At 34.7% G+C, this 15,475-nt stretch overlaps 1 protein-coding gene across 7 annotated transcripts in view; it reads left to right on the top strand.

The window, feature by feature from the left end:
• The window catches only part of CCDC171 (coiled-coil domain containing 171), a 255,246-nt gene that overhangs the window by 19,118 nt on the left and 220,653 nt on the right, over positions 1–15,475 (top strand). For all 7 annotated transcript variants that reach the window (XM_037495466.2, XM_037495468.2, XM_037495465.2 and 4 more), the window contains exons 6-7: positions 1,905–2,095; positions 4,110–4,241. In XM_037495466.2, coding sequence (XP_037351363.1) covers positions 1,905–2,095; positions 4,110–4,241 — 323 coding nt within the window. The remainder of the gene's footprint in view (positions 1–1,904; positions 2,096–4,109; positions 4,242–15,475) is intronic.

Here is a 15,475-nt window from a genome sequence, read left to right as displayed (position 1 = left end):
ACTTTGCTGCGTTCATTTATTGTTTCTAATAGCTTTTTTGGTGGGGTATTTGTGATTTTCTATATATATGGTATTATTGTATCATCTGTGAATAATGACAGTTTCATTTTTTTCCTACCTGAATTCCTTTTATTTTCTGTTGTTTTCTAAGCTAAGATGGCTCTAAGATAAGACTGCTTAAGCTAAAACCTCTAATATTAAATTACGGAAGTAGTGATAGTGGGCACCCTTGTCTTGTAACTGATATTAAAGGGAAGTTTTCAGCTTTCCACTATTCAGTATTATATAGTCTGTAGTATTTAATACATACATATATATTTATATATATATATGACCTTTATTATGTCCAGGTATATCCCTTCTATTCCCATCTAGTTTAGAGATTTTATCATAAACGGGTGCTGAATCTTATCATCTCCATTCTCTGCATCTTTTGACATTATATGATTTTATCTTCTCTTTTGTTGATTTAATGTATTATATTGATTGATTTATGTATATGAAACCACCCTTGCATCTCTAGTATAAATCCCACTAATCATGATGTGTAATTTTTGTAATGTAGTGTTGAATTCAAATGCTAGCATTTTGTTGAAGATTTTCATACCACTGTTCATCATGGATATTGGCCTATATATATTTTTTTTTGTGCTATCTTTTTCTGGTTTGGGTATTACTATAATGTTGACATCATAATACATATCAGGTAGTATTCCCTTAGAAATAATTAAAGCAAATGGGCATAGGTTCTTTTTTAAAGGTTTGATAAGGCAGTGCTTTCATATATCACAACTGGCTTGCAAATAATACTGTCTTCTATGAGAGGACATAGGTAATCATACCTGGCTCTTCCCTCCAGTTTGGGCTCCAATTATTCTAGTTTGATAACCTCAGATTCAAGCCAGTAATTATCACTTTGCACTGTTTCTCTTACAGTTCTCCAGTGTGTACCATCTGTCCTGTACACTGACTCTGTGCGTACTTTTCTTCAGTGTAGTGCCTATTTTTTAAAGTCCCTGATGTAGGTTTATGTCTGTGAATTAACAATAGCAGAGGGCCTCCATATAGCAACTGTCTCTCCCTCTCATGGGCTATTTTGCTGTGGTATTGCGCTAAAAACAGTTTAATTGCCATTTTTCTTATCCCTTTTTGCCTCACCATTGCTCCTGATATATGCAATAATACTTATTTATCTTCAGTGGTTGTTGTCTTTGTTTTGTTGTAATTTTTTGACTATGTGGAGGAAGCTAGTCTGGCATCTTCACTCTGTTGCTATCTTGTCATACTCTGATTGTTTTCTTGTACAGGAAAAAAAGTGGTAAAGTTGCTGTTGGTGCTAGTAGTATGCTTATATTTGGATATGTGCCTGGGAATATGTCATACCATTTCATGACAAAATCACATTTGTCTGGGGCTCCCCTGGTGGCACAGTGTGTTAAGCGCTGTGCTGTGAAGCTGTCTGCAGCTTCTGCAGTGCAGGTTCGATTCTTGGCCGGCCAGGGAGATTCCCACATGGCGCAGTAGACCTCTCCTGCCTCACCCGCTGCTCCCCTCAACAGTGTGCTTCAGTCAGTCTGCCTGTTCTGTTCCCCACTCTGTCTCTGGTGAATCCTCTCACCCTCCCGCGCATCTGACCTGTACCCCGGTTCTTGTATAAATAAATAAAAAACTTAAAAAAAATCACATTTGTCTGGAGGGAACAAAGAGATTGAGAAATTATATCATAGATTGGTTCTGGGACAGTAAGTTTTTCAAGATTTTACTGGCATGAAGGGAGAGATTAAACGTTTTATCCTAAGATCATGCTGTAAGTGGAATCAGCTCCATTGCCTACATTTTGGGACTCCAAGTGATTTCATTTTTATGGTTGTATATATACCTATTTTTACAAATATTTTTAATAGCCCAGAATACAGAACTTCAAGGAAAGGCAAATGAGATTGAGAAAGCATTCCAGACTTCTCAGCAAAAGTGGAAAGAAGAATGCAGAAGATTTGAATGTGACTTGGAGGAAAGAGACAATATAATTCAAAATTGCAAGCGAGACTATGATTTACTTATGAGAGAAAAAAGCAGGCTAGAGAAAACTCTACAGGTAAAATATTTTTATAAAAGCATTTTGCTATTTATAATATAATTTTCATTTATATGTGCTGTACACTCTGAAGTTATCTTTGGGAAGGAAAATAACTATTAGAAAGCAGAAAATAGATTTCCTTCTTTCTTTCCTTCTTCTTTCACCCACCCTCTTTCCCTATTTTCCTCTCTTTCTTCTTTTTAGGGACATTTTTATTCATTTCTTTGGTAATATGCTTTAGAGGTGTATTCATAGACATCCCGTTTCTTTTGTGCATGACAGTTTAGGGTCTATGATTTTAAAATCAAACACTTAAATGGACATATTATAAAGAAGAACTTACAACCCTTTTGGTCCAGTAGCGTGAAAATTTGGAATTTTAGCATTAAGCACTTTAGATTTGGTCTAAAATATAATAAATATAGAAAAATGTTAATGATTGGCTATAGATATAGATATTCTGTTTATTATCTAGGCATAGAGCACATTCTGTCTAGATATAATACATAAAAAAATTTGCTGACTTTTTACTGAAATTATTATAAACAACTTAGTTTATAATAGGAGTATTTTCTCTTCTTATTTACTCTCAAAAGTATGATTTAAGATTGAATATGCCAGTCAGTTAGAAGATAGATTTTGAATCATTTACATTTCCCATTTTCTGAAATATAAATTAAAACAAAAAAGGTGAAAATGCTCTAAATTTGCTACTGTGATAAATAACTTTTTGGCATTTTGGAAATAGTGTTTCCTAAAAAACAACTTTACCAAAAAAAACACTTACTTACTAAGTTCAAAAGTTTTGGTTTGAATGTCCCAAGACATTGTCAGCAAGTCTCCTTTTGATTTTCTTTACATCAGTAGTCATAGTTTGTCCCTTTTCTTTATTGTTGTATTCCTAGACCTTAAGAGAGTACCTCATATGTGCACAAGGGCTCTATTAGTGTTGGAGTCAGGAAGTTTAGATGGTGACTTGTATTACAAGTCACTGGGTGGCTTTATATAATCTATCCCACATAAAATGTCTTAGAGCTATAGGGAAAGAAGGTAATCATAACAGCTTTTCCTACACAGTTAACCAGCACCTCAAGATAAATGATCTTGAACAGTTGTTTGGTAGGAGAATTCTACTCTGATTTTGCATTATTGCCTTTGAACCGATCTGCAAATTTGGAGAATTTGGGGCTGAATAGAAGTCAATATTTTGCCCTAAAGGAAAAAATCCTTAAGGCTCTTCATGATAGCTTTGCACTAGTGAAAGTTCTGAGGGTTATCTTTATCATGCAGATCCATGGTATTATTATATGAGTGGGAAGCTCTACCTCTCTTAACCACAGAATCTTTCTCTTTGTATCAATGGGGACTAAGTTTTCAAACCTATTGGTTAGAAAATTGGGCTTCTGTGGGAACCTTCATTTTATATTTTCAAGGTTCTGAACCAAATTAGATTAGGAAAATTAAAAAATAAATGCCTATTGTACATATTTGTCTCTAGAGCTAAAAATTAGTTACATCTAAGCCTAATTTTTTTTTTTACTTTAAAAAATTTTAACATTCTAGAATTTCTTTATTTTGATATGTTGTACAAAACTTCTTCCTTCTCCCCAGTATTCTCTGTCAATTTATATATAAATTTTCAGGGACAATTCAGATAGTGTGTTTATAGGTAATTAGAGATTTCCATATCATCTACTTTAATATAGATTTACATATATTTTCCATTAAATCATCTTTGTTTTTGTCTCTATTATATAATGCATTTGTTCAAACCTCTGAAGTTAAATATTTTGAAAAATTGGGTTAAATATATGCCCATATATATGTAATAAAAATACTGCTTACATTAAATCAGTAACCATAACTCATTATGATAAAAAATAATAGTTCTATTAATGAATTTAACATAAAATCTAATGAATTTTAGCAGTTGATAAGTGTGGAGAGCCCTTTGTACATTTAAACTGGGGATGAAGGAAGAAGGATAACTTTTATTAATCTGACAGTAAATCAAGATTTTATTCATATGAAGGAGATGGTGGAAAATCATCAACAGGAGAAGAATGAGATGGAATCCCATATCAGGGAGACAGCATTGGAGGAGTTTAGATTACAAGCAGAACAATGGGAAGCAGAAAGAAGAGAGTTACAATTTATAGTACAGGTATTTAAAAACAATAATTCAATTCCTTAAGCATATCATTTTAAAGCTTATCCTATTAAAGATTACATTAATGTAATACTTGATTAACTTATTCAATGTGAAAATAATTCCTAACCTTTGACTTCTGAAGGCCATGTCTTATTTGTAGCTATATGACAGTGTGGACACTGTTACTAATACATTCATTACAGTTAGAATTGGGTGACTCTCATTGCATAAATTACGTGATTTTGAGAAGCATATATATACATTTAGTATTGCATTTTTTCAAACTTATTATATTTTTCAACTTAAAATGTGAGATCTCTAGCAGTCTTTAATAGCATAAAGAAATATTATGGGATGAGAGGAGACAGATGATGGCATCAGAGGAGATTCCCTGCTTTACTCTTGGGACATTAATTGAATGTGGTCCAGAGAGGCATGTGGCCTAGAGGGTCTGGTGACTTAGGGCAAAACTAGGGCACCTCTTGGACATTGGACATCAGTGATGACTGTGCCAGAAGTTGACTCTGAGTAAATTCAACTCTGTTCAACAAAAAGAGACTAAGAGAGGTGCCTGGAGAATGGCTAGGGCCGGTGCCTGCCATACAAATATTGGAGCTGTCCTCCCATGTTTGGCTTGCAGCCCTGGAGAGGGGAAAGCTGATTACTATGGAGGTACATCCTTAACTGAGGGGAGATAGTGTGGAGGAACTGGGGTGTGCCAGGTGGGCTGAATACTCAGTGAAAAGGACAGGGCTTTGGATGGGTCTTGCCCTCCCAGATCCCTTCTCAATTGGTGATGATCCTGAGCTGACAATACAGCTGACAGGGAAGTTCTATATCCTTAAGATATTTTTGAAAGAATGGCAAACTGGAAAGCTTCAAAATGGGCAGATGAAAAATTACAGCCTACAGACTAAAAAGATGCAGGTCTGGAATCCTAGAAAGGAGGGCTATCAGCTGTGCCACAAATAAAAACCATCCTCCGCACACCACTTTCACCAGTGACTGGGCCCATCCAGGCTCTCCTCCCACTCTGTGAATCAGAAGCCTAAATCACTTACCTCCAAAATAAAAGGTACTAAAAATGCAAGCCAGGAATAGCTAAAAACAACTTCAGCAATACTCCCCACAGCAACATTTGCTGGAAAAGGGGAAGTTTTATATCCTTAAGATATTTTGGAAAAAATGGCAAACTGGAAAAATTCAAAATGGGCACATGAAAAATTACAGCATATGACAACTTAAGTCTTCAAGGGAATAGTCTGCCCACACAGAGAGAATAAATCTTCAGAATTAAACCAGAAAGACATGGAAGATCTTTTTTTCTATAAGATACAGAGTTCAATATTGCCATGATAAAGAATTCAAGGAAATGGAAAACACAGAAAACCTGATCAAAAATATACTAGAAAACTCAGAAAAACAAATGAATGCCCTGAGAAATAAAGTTAATGAACAGAAGTTAGAAACTGATATAAAATGGTCAATAAAATGTAAACTGATGTAAAAATGATCAATAAACTGATGTAAAAATGATCAATAGAGGAGATAAAAAATTCTGAAGAAAAGATGTGGAGGTAGACTAGACCAAAGGGAAGATCAAATCAGTGACTTTGAAGTTGGTAATACACAAAAATTCAGGTGGACAGAAAAGAGAAATCTGAAGAAGAAAATAGAGAAACACTTCAAGCTTTATCAGACTCCATGAGGAAAGGTAATGTAAGAGTAACAGGTATTCCAGGAAGGAGAAGAGAGAGAGAAGGGAACAGAGAACTAATTCAAAGAAATAATAGAAGAAATCTTCCCAAACCCATAGAAGGAACTAAGTTGGAAAAAAAAAGAAAACAAACAGAAAGCCCAAACATCAGGTTACCTAAATGTAATGAGACCTAAACCATGACACAAAGTGGTAAAATTTCCAAGAGTTCAAGATTAAGAAAAAGTATGGAAGTTGGCTAGGGGCCAGAAACAGATAACCTATAAAGTAACTCAGATCAATCTGACATCTGACTTCTCTGAAGAAACTCTGTGGGTAAGTAGAGAATGAAATGATGTGATAAAAATATCTAAAGATAAAAACTGCCAGCCAAGAATATCCTGCAAGACTCTCTTTCATATATGAGGGAGAAATAAAGACCTTCATAGATAAACAGAAGCTAAAGGAGTGTGCAAACACTAGACCCCTACAAGAAATGTTGAGAGGTGCTTTCATATCAAAATTGAAGACAAGGACAGCCACAAAAAATTGAACAAGAAAGTAGAATCAGAAACTGGGGACTAAATAGCAACAACAGACTCTTCATTTGTGAGTAATTATCCTAAATGTAAATGGATTGAATTCACCAACCAAAAGGCACAAACAAACAAACAAGCCTAACTTTCTGTTGTTTCCAGGAAATGCATCTGAGCACCAGAGAAAAATAGGCTCAAAGTAAAGTGTTGGAAAACAATCTAGAAGCAAATCATACCCTAAAAAGAACAGGGACAGTCATACTTAGATCAGATTAAATAGGTTTCCAACTTAAAAATAAACAAGAAACATGGTTGGACACTATATATAACTATTATGGGAATAATACATAATGATTAAGAGAACAATATATCAGGAAGGCATAACACTCATCAATATATACCTACCAAATGAAGGAACATCAAAATATATGACAATTATGAACTCTGAAAACAGACATTGGCAATGACATGAAAGTGGTTGGGGACTTTAGCACCCGGCTTTCGTCAATGGATAGATCAACCAGACAGAAAACAAACCAGGCAACAATTGCCTTAATCAAAGAATGAGAGCACATGGACATAATAGACATTTATAGGGCACTCCACCACAAAAAAGCTGAAAACATATTCTTCTCAAGAGCATGTGGGATAGTCTCCAAAATAGGCCAAATATTGGTTATAAAAGAGGTATCAATGAATTCATGACTAATGAAATTCTATCAAGCATCTTCTGTGAAGACAGTGGTATCAAGTGAGAAATCAACCACAAAAAGAAAGCAGGGAAAAATCCTAATATGTAGAGACTGAACAACACACTATTGAATGAGTATTGGGTTAATGAGGAAATCAGAGAAGAAAATTAAAAATACCTTAATACAAATGAAACTGAGAACAGAACCTAACAGAACCTATGTGACAGCAAAAGCAGGACAGGGAAGTATATAGCAGTAGAGGCCCATATCATGAAACAAGAAAGAACTCAAATAAATAATGTTGTCTCTCACTGTAAGGAGCCAGAAAAAAGAATAATGAACAAAGCCAAAAGCCAGAAAAGGAAGGGAATAATAAAAATTAGGGCAAAAATAAATGAATTAGAAATTAAAAAAGAGTCCAAAATATTAATGAAATGAGAAGCTGGTTCTTGAAAAAAATAAATAAAATAGACAAAGCTCTAGCTTTGAGTGAGAACTCAATTAGAAACAAAAAAGAAGTTACAACACACATCTCAGAAATTTGGAAGCTCACAAGAGATTACTAGGAACATGTATGTGCCAGTAAGGTGAATAACTAAGATGAGATAGACAAATTCCTAGAAATATACAACTGAAATGGATGAATTCTTAGAAACAGACTACATGTGTGACTAAATCAACAAGAAATAGAAAACCTGAACTGACCAGTTATAAGTAAGAAGATTGAAACAGTAGTCAAAAAAGTCTCCTCCAAAACAAAAGCCCAGGACCAGATGGTTTTAATAGTGAGTTCTACCAGACCTTTTAAGAGGAACTAGTACCTGTCCTTCTCAGTGCTTTGCAAAAGATTGAAAAGGGAATATTTTCAAACATATCACCTTGATACTAAACCAGACAAATGTCAAAAAACATTCAGAGAACAGGAGGTACCTTATTTCCTTAAGAGGGAAAGATGGCAATGAAATTTGGAAATACTGAATTTCCAAAATTTGGTATCTATGTAAGTCTACAAAATACCAAGGAAATCACCACTTACCCTAACCTTTGCTTTTATTTATTTATTTATTTATTTATTTTTATAAAGGCATGTTTTATTTATTTATTTGTTTGTTTGTTTGTACATGCATTGGGTACAGTCAGGAGTGCGGGAGGGTGAGAGAATTCACCAGAGCCAGAGCAGGGAGCAGAGCAGGCAGAAGGACCAAGGTACACTGCTGAGGGGAGTAGCGGGTGGCAGGAGAGGTCTGCGCGCCATGTGGGACCCTCCTCCAGTGGCCGGGGAGCAGCTGGGGATCGAACTGGTGCCATAGAGGCCGCGGGCAGCTTCGCAACCCAGCGCTCAACCGCTGCGCCACCGGGAGGCCCCTAACCTTTGCTTTTGGGCAATGCTTTTCTTCTCAGCACTTCTCTAGAATCTGGAAGGTCATTGCAGTCACTCTTTAGATTGCATTGTATTGTTAGCATCTGTTTGTAATTTATGTAGTTTGTGTATCTGTTTGTAACTTGTTTAGTTCTCTTCTCTCTTCCCCTCCTTTCCTTTCTTCCCTAACTTCTTAACTGAGTTTCTGCTGTGTGTGCCAAGGATATAAATTTGATTAAGATATGATTTCTGTCCTGGATGATCTTTTAACATAGACATATAAAGAGAAGAAACATACTGGTTTCTTCTGCTATCTGAAAGTAGATTGTTCCTATTTTGTATTATTTAGCAGATTATATTTGGGATCTGGAAATGCTATTACTGTTAATTTATGTGGAAATTTTTTTGAGCATTCCGAGACCCAATATTAACCTACCAAATCATACCAAGTAGGAACGTCCTATTTTTTGGATAGCAAGGGAAACCAGTATTGTTACAATAAAATTTGGAACAAAATTGTATGAGACCATGAAAGAGAAATTGAACAACTGGGGAATTGGAGAAGTCATCAGAGAGAAGATGACATTTGAGCTGTTGTTGATAATTATGCTATAACAAACAGGCACATGTTAGTAAATGAAGACAATCTCTTCATTTCTAAGCACTCAAAAGTCTCCAGTACCTCTGCTTGGAAGTCTGAACCTTGTAAGATAAGGTTCTGAGACCTGTATTTAAATGTGTGGATGATGTCATTTTGGTAGTTTTCTGGTCAATCCTGTAGCTCTCAGATGAAATGTGAGTAGCTATTCCATACTTTATATTATATAATAGTAAAAGAATTTAAACTTTTGTTTCAGTCTTTATTATGTGTAGAGAAATAAGGGATATAAAATTCTCAGTTAATGACATCTTTTGTAAGATCAATTTTATTGTATTTTGTAGCTGAAATGTTTAGAACTGTTTCTTGTCCTTTTTATATTAACAAAACTGCTCTTCCTTGTATAAAAGCAAGTTTAAGAAGCCATATGTGTGTATATATATGTATGCATATATGTGCGTGTGTGTATATATATATATATATATATATATATATACATAAACTCTTTTTTATAAACAACTTGAGGAATAGAGTGAAATTCTCTATTGACTGTTGATGGGTTTAGGTTTCCATCCTATAATTAGGTGTTAGTATCATATAGTGTTCTCTTTGTGTAGTTGTAAAATTAGTTAAAAAAAAACAAAAAACCTTTTAGTGAAATGTCGTCTTTAACAAACAAAGCTGGTATAATATTTCCCTCATCTGGGCTTTAGAATTCAGACCCACTATTAAAAGAAAGTCTCAATTTTATGCCATGTTCCCTTTGTTTCCCGTAATTGAAGCTCTAAATAGACATATACGTTTCTGGAATATTAATAGGAATTCTTAGTAGTCACCTCAAAAATTCCCTCATTTTAAGATACTTTCCCATTTTTTAAATGTATGTCCTCTTTTTAGAAATAAAAATTTCATGTCTGTCTTCAGCATAATTTGAAATTCCAAAACAAATCAAAGCTATGGTAAATTTAGAATACAGTCTCTATGTTGAGCATGAAGACAGTGTTCTTTAATTTTTTATCTCTATTTCAATTTTTTATTTAAAATGAATATTTGTTTGTTTTTTTAATTCCTGCATAGCATTGTGAATTTTGATGATACTTATTTACTCTAAGTTTTTCTATTTTAAATGGTGTGGGATGGGCTTTGGTAAAGCTTTGTTTTTAAACCAGTAAGCCATTTAAACCAGTAAACCAGTAAGGTCATTTTTCCAGTTCATTTCAGTGGTTTTTTTTTTTTAATATTTATTTCATTTACAAAATTTTGTGACTCAGCCAGGGAATAAAACAATCCTTTCTTCATTTATTGACTAAATTTGGCGTATGTTTCTCATGATTAAGGTTTTGGGGGAATTAGTGATGACAAAGAATGTGGGAAATGTAAATTGCAAAGAATGCAATAAATGAAAGAGAAGAGTTGGGGTGGGGGGGCAATAAAGGAAGGCAACAGATCTGATTTAGTCATTGGCAGGCTGATAAGGAAGCTGGTAGGAATTGGGGTGCACCACGTCACAGGTTGACTTGATGAACACATTGTGATCTAGGAACAGTGTGGAGAAAGTTACCTGAAAAGAAAGTGTTCACAAAGTTTGTCTTACGTGATATAGCACAGCAAGGAATATTTCTTTTTGACTTTCTGGAAAACTGCCCACTGGTGCATAGGAAGAGACTTGGCACTACCTGTCTTTTCAAACTTGTTTTTTTCTGAACTGGAAATACATTGTTCGGTTTATAAAATTGCTATATATTTTTCTCACTGTAAAAATACCCTTAATTTAGGGAAATTTAAAAGCATGAAATGAAAGTCTTGCCTTCTCCAATCATACTTATTTCCTAAGGATATATAAAATATATTATTATAAATACATAAATGAAATTGTATGCCTCAATACTATTTGGAGTCTTATCTTTTGATGCCCATATATCATTCTTGTGGTATTTGCATGGTATTCATTCTGTCATGCTTAAGTTCTAAACATATTTAAGGAATTGCTTCTTGATGGATATTTTATTTCCTTCAAGCTTTTGCTCTAATTAAAAAGGATTCACTAGTATTCCTTTCCATATCTTTGAGCCAATATACAAGTGAGTAGCTGTATAAATGGCGAGATGTATAATTTTTGGTCTCCATGCTTATGGATTTATAATTACAATAGGTGTTGCAGAAGGTTAGTAACAATTTATATTCAGCAGCAGTGCTGGCTTTGGAAATTAGGAGGATCTTGTTCTGGCTGTCTCAGGAGATAATTATGTACCAGATTAAGGTTGTAACTAGCTATATTGATATTTGACAAGTTAAGAAAAAGAAATATTTTAGCTCTGTCACATTTCTAACTATACTTCTGTACATCTCTGGAATTAGAACCATGTTTTGGACTTGAGAAATATTTATATGAGTACATATAAAGAATCATATTTTTTGGGCTGTTCCTGGTAGATTTGGAAAGAAAGAAAATTAATTTTATAACAGCACAATGTGGGTTTCCTGTGATGTCAGTTCACAAACCTCATTAAGAAAAAAAATTAAGGCCAACACCTCCCTCTAGTGGCGAAAAGTAAAACTCCCTGAAATGCCAATGTCAAGACATGATTTTATTTGATACACAAGCACCCCATACCCTACATCGAAATACCTACTGCTTTCTTTTTCACTCTAAAGATTCAGATAGCTTTTGCTTTATATTTTCTAGAGTTGCTTTTGGCATCTGTTGGTGACTCATCTTCTCTGCCTTTCATTTTTATTCTTTTATTTTCACTGAAATGGGGGTTTTGGAGCAAGCAGAGATGCTTTACAGATCCAATCTGTAAAATTGCTGGTTCCCTCTTTTTGCTTTTCTACTTATGATCTGATAGACATGCAGTCTCACAATTTCCATCTCATATTTGATTTCTGGTTTTACTGAACATCCTTAGTATTAAAAGCATATTATAATCTGGAACTTTCATGAAGAATTCCCTCTGTTCCTTGAGTTTTGATCTTTTTCTTCATTGGGCTCGTTGTCTTTCATAAATTATGTTCCTTTCTTTTTTTTTTTTTTTTTTTTTTTAAATATTAAATTTTATTTTTATATTCCCCCATACAATTGCAAACGCCCCATTCTGACCCCAATCCTTCCCCTCCCGCCCCCCACCCCCCAAAAGTGTCTCTGGTTCATAGTTTTTTGTTGATTTTGATTTTCACTTTCTTATATTCATTTTCCTGGTCCCTTATTGAAGTTTTCTAGATTCCTGCTATGAGTGAGACCATCCGGTATTTTTCTTTTTCTTTTTGGCTTATTTCGCTGAGCATGATCCCTTCCAGTGCCATCCATGTTGCTGCAAATTGCATGTGTTTATCTTTTTTGAATGCTGAGTAATATTCCATGGTATATATGTACCACATCTTCTTGATCCAGTCATCTATTTTTGGGCATTTGGGTTGTTTCCAAAGCTTAGCTATTGTAAACAGTGCTGCTATAAACATAGGAGTGCAGGTGCTCTTTGGAATTGATGTTTCTGTGTCCTTTGGGTAAATACCTAGGAGTGGAATTGCTGGATCATATGGAAGCTCTATGTTTAGTAGGTCCAGAAATCTCCACACAGCTCTCCATAGTGGTTGGACCAGTTTGCACTCCCACCAACAGTGCACAAGAGTTCCTTTTTCTCCACATCCTCGCCAACATTTGTTGTTGCTAGTTTTTTTAATATGTGCCATTCTCACTGGTGTGAGATGGTATCTCATGGTAGTTTTGATTTGCATTTCCCTGATTACAAGTGATGTTGAACATTTTTTCATATGTCTGTTGGCCATTTGCATTTCCTCTTCAGAGAAGTTTCTTTTTAGCTCTTCTGCCCATTTTTTGACTGGATTATTTTCTTTGTTGTTGCTGAGTCTCATCAGCTCTTTGCAGATTTTTGTGATCAGTCCTTTATCATTAGTGTTGGGTGCAAAAATGTTCTCCCAGTTGGTGGGGTTTCTCTTTGTTTTTGTTATTGTCTCTTTTGCTGTGCAGAAGCTTTTTAATTTGATGTAGTCCCAGCTGTTTATCTTTCTCTTCACTATCACTGCTTTGGGTGATGTGTCTGTAAAGATGTCTTTGATGTGCAAATCCCGTAGTGTTTCGCCTATATTTCCTTCTATGTATTTTATGGTTTCAGGTCTTATGTCTAGTTCTTTAATCCATTTTGAGTTGATTTTTGTGTATGGTGTGAGGTAGTGGTCAAGCTTCATTCTTTTGCATGTAGCGACCCAGTTTTCCCAGCACCATTTATTGAACAAACTTTCTTTGCTCCAATGCATAGTCTTTGCTCCTTTGTCAAAGATTAGTTGACCATAAATCTGTGGGTTTATTTCTGGATTTTCTATTCGATTCCATTGGTCTGTATGTCTGTTCTTGTTCCAATACCATGCAGTTTTGATGATTATGGCTTTGTAGTATAGTTTGAAGTCTGGAGTGTGATGCCTCCATTTCCTTTCTTTTTTTTTCAGTAGAGCTTTGGCTATTCGGGGTTTTTGGTGATTCCATATGAATTTCATCAATAATTGTTCTATTTCTTTGAAGAATGCCATTGAGATTTTGATTGGAATAGCATTGAATCTGTATATTGCTTTTGGTAGGATGGCCATTTTAATAATGTTTATTCTTCCAATCCATGAGCAGGGGATGTCTTTCCATTTCTTTGTGTCTTCTTCTATTTCTTTTAACAGTGTTTTATAGTTTTCTTTGTATAGGTCCTTTACCTCTTTTGTTAGATTTATTCCCAAATATTTGATTTTTTTTGTTTCGATAATAAAAGGGGTGGTTTTTTTGATTTCTTCTTCTTCAGATTTATTGTTTGTGTATAGGAAGGCTACTGACTTTTGCGTGTTGATTTTGTATCCTGCCACTTTACTGAATTGATTGATGAGTTGAATTAGTTTTTCTGTGGAGATTTTGGGTTCTCTATGTATATTATCATATCATCTGCAAATAGTGATAGTTTGACTTCTTCTTTTCCTATTTGGATTCCTTGGATGTCTTTCTCTTGTCTTATTGCTCTGGCTAGGACTTCCAGTATTATATTGAAAAGCAGTGGTGAGAGTGGACATCCTTGTCTTGTTCCAGATCTTAATGGAATTGCTTTCAGCTTTTCACCATTGAGAATGATACTGGCTGTTGGCTTGTCATAGATGGCCTTTATGATGTTGAGGTATGTTCCTTGTATCCCCAGAATTTCAAGGGCTTTTATCATGAATGGGTGTTGCACTTTGTCGAAAGCTTTCTCAGCATCTATTGATATTATCATATGGTTTTTATATTTCTTTTTGTTGATGTGTTGGATAACGTTGATTGATTTTCGGATGTTAAACCATCCTTGTGCCCCTGGAATGAATCCAACTTGGTCGTGGTGAATTATCTTATGGATACATTGTTGGATTCTGATAGCTAAAATTTTATTGAGGACTTTTGCATCAGTGTTCATTAGGGAGATTGGCCTATAGTTTTCCTTTTTTGTGTTGTCCTTATTCGGTTTTGGTATTAGTGTAATATTGGCTTCATAGAACGTGTTTGGTATTGTCCCTTCCTTCTCAATTTTTTGGAAGAGTTTATGAAGGATAGGCACTAATTCGTCTCTGAATGTTTGGTAGAATTCATTTGTAAATCCATCAGGCCCTGGGCTTTTGTTTTTGGGGAGGTTTTTAATTACCATTTCAATTTCGCTGCTTGTAATTGGTCTGTTTAGGTGTTCTATTTCTTCTTTATCTAGCTTTGGGTGATTGTAGAGTTGTAGGAATTTGTCCATCTCCTCTAGATTGTTGAACTTGTTTCCATATAACTGTTCATAGTAGTTACTGATTATTCTTTTGATTTCTGCTGTGTCCGTTATGATTTCTCCTCTTTCATTTATTATTCTGTGTATTTGTGCTTTCTCCCTTTTTTCCTTTGTGAGCCTGGCTAGGGGTTTGTCTATTTTATTTATTTTTTCAAAGAACCAGCTCTTGGTTTCATTGATCTTTTGGATTGTTTTTTTAGTTTCAATTTCATTTATTTCTGCTTTGGTTTTTATTATTTCTTTTCTTCTACTGGTTCTGGGGTTTTTTTGTTGTTCTTTTTCTAGATCTTTGAGCTTCGAGATTAGGTTGTTTCTTTGAGTTCTTTCTTGTTTTTTGATGTGAGCTTCTATTGCTATATATTTTCCTCTTATTACTGCTTTTGCTGCATCCCATACATTTAGGATATTGGTGTCCTCCTTGTCATTCAATTCAAAGAATTTTTTAATTTCTTCTTTGATCTCCTCGTTAGTCCAGTGGTCTTCCAGTAGTGTGGCTTTTAATCTCCATGAGGTAGGATAGTACCTTGCCTTCTTTTTATGATTTATTTCTAGTTTGATGCCTTCGTGGTCAGAAA

This window comes from Talpa occidentalis, unplaced genomic scaffold (assembly GCF_014898055.3).
Source record: "Talpa occidentalis isolate TD23 unplaced genomic scaffold, MPIMG_talOcc4v2.1 talOcc4.7, whole genome shotgun sequence".
Lineage (NCBI taxonomy): Eukaryota > Metazoa > Chordata > Mammalia > Eulipotyphla > Talpidae > Talpa > Talpa occidentalis.
This window is presented reverse-complemented; position numbering and strand designations above follow the sequence as displayed.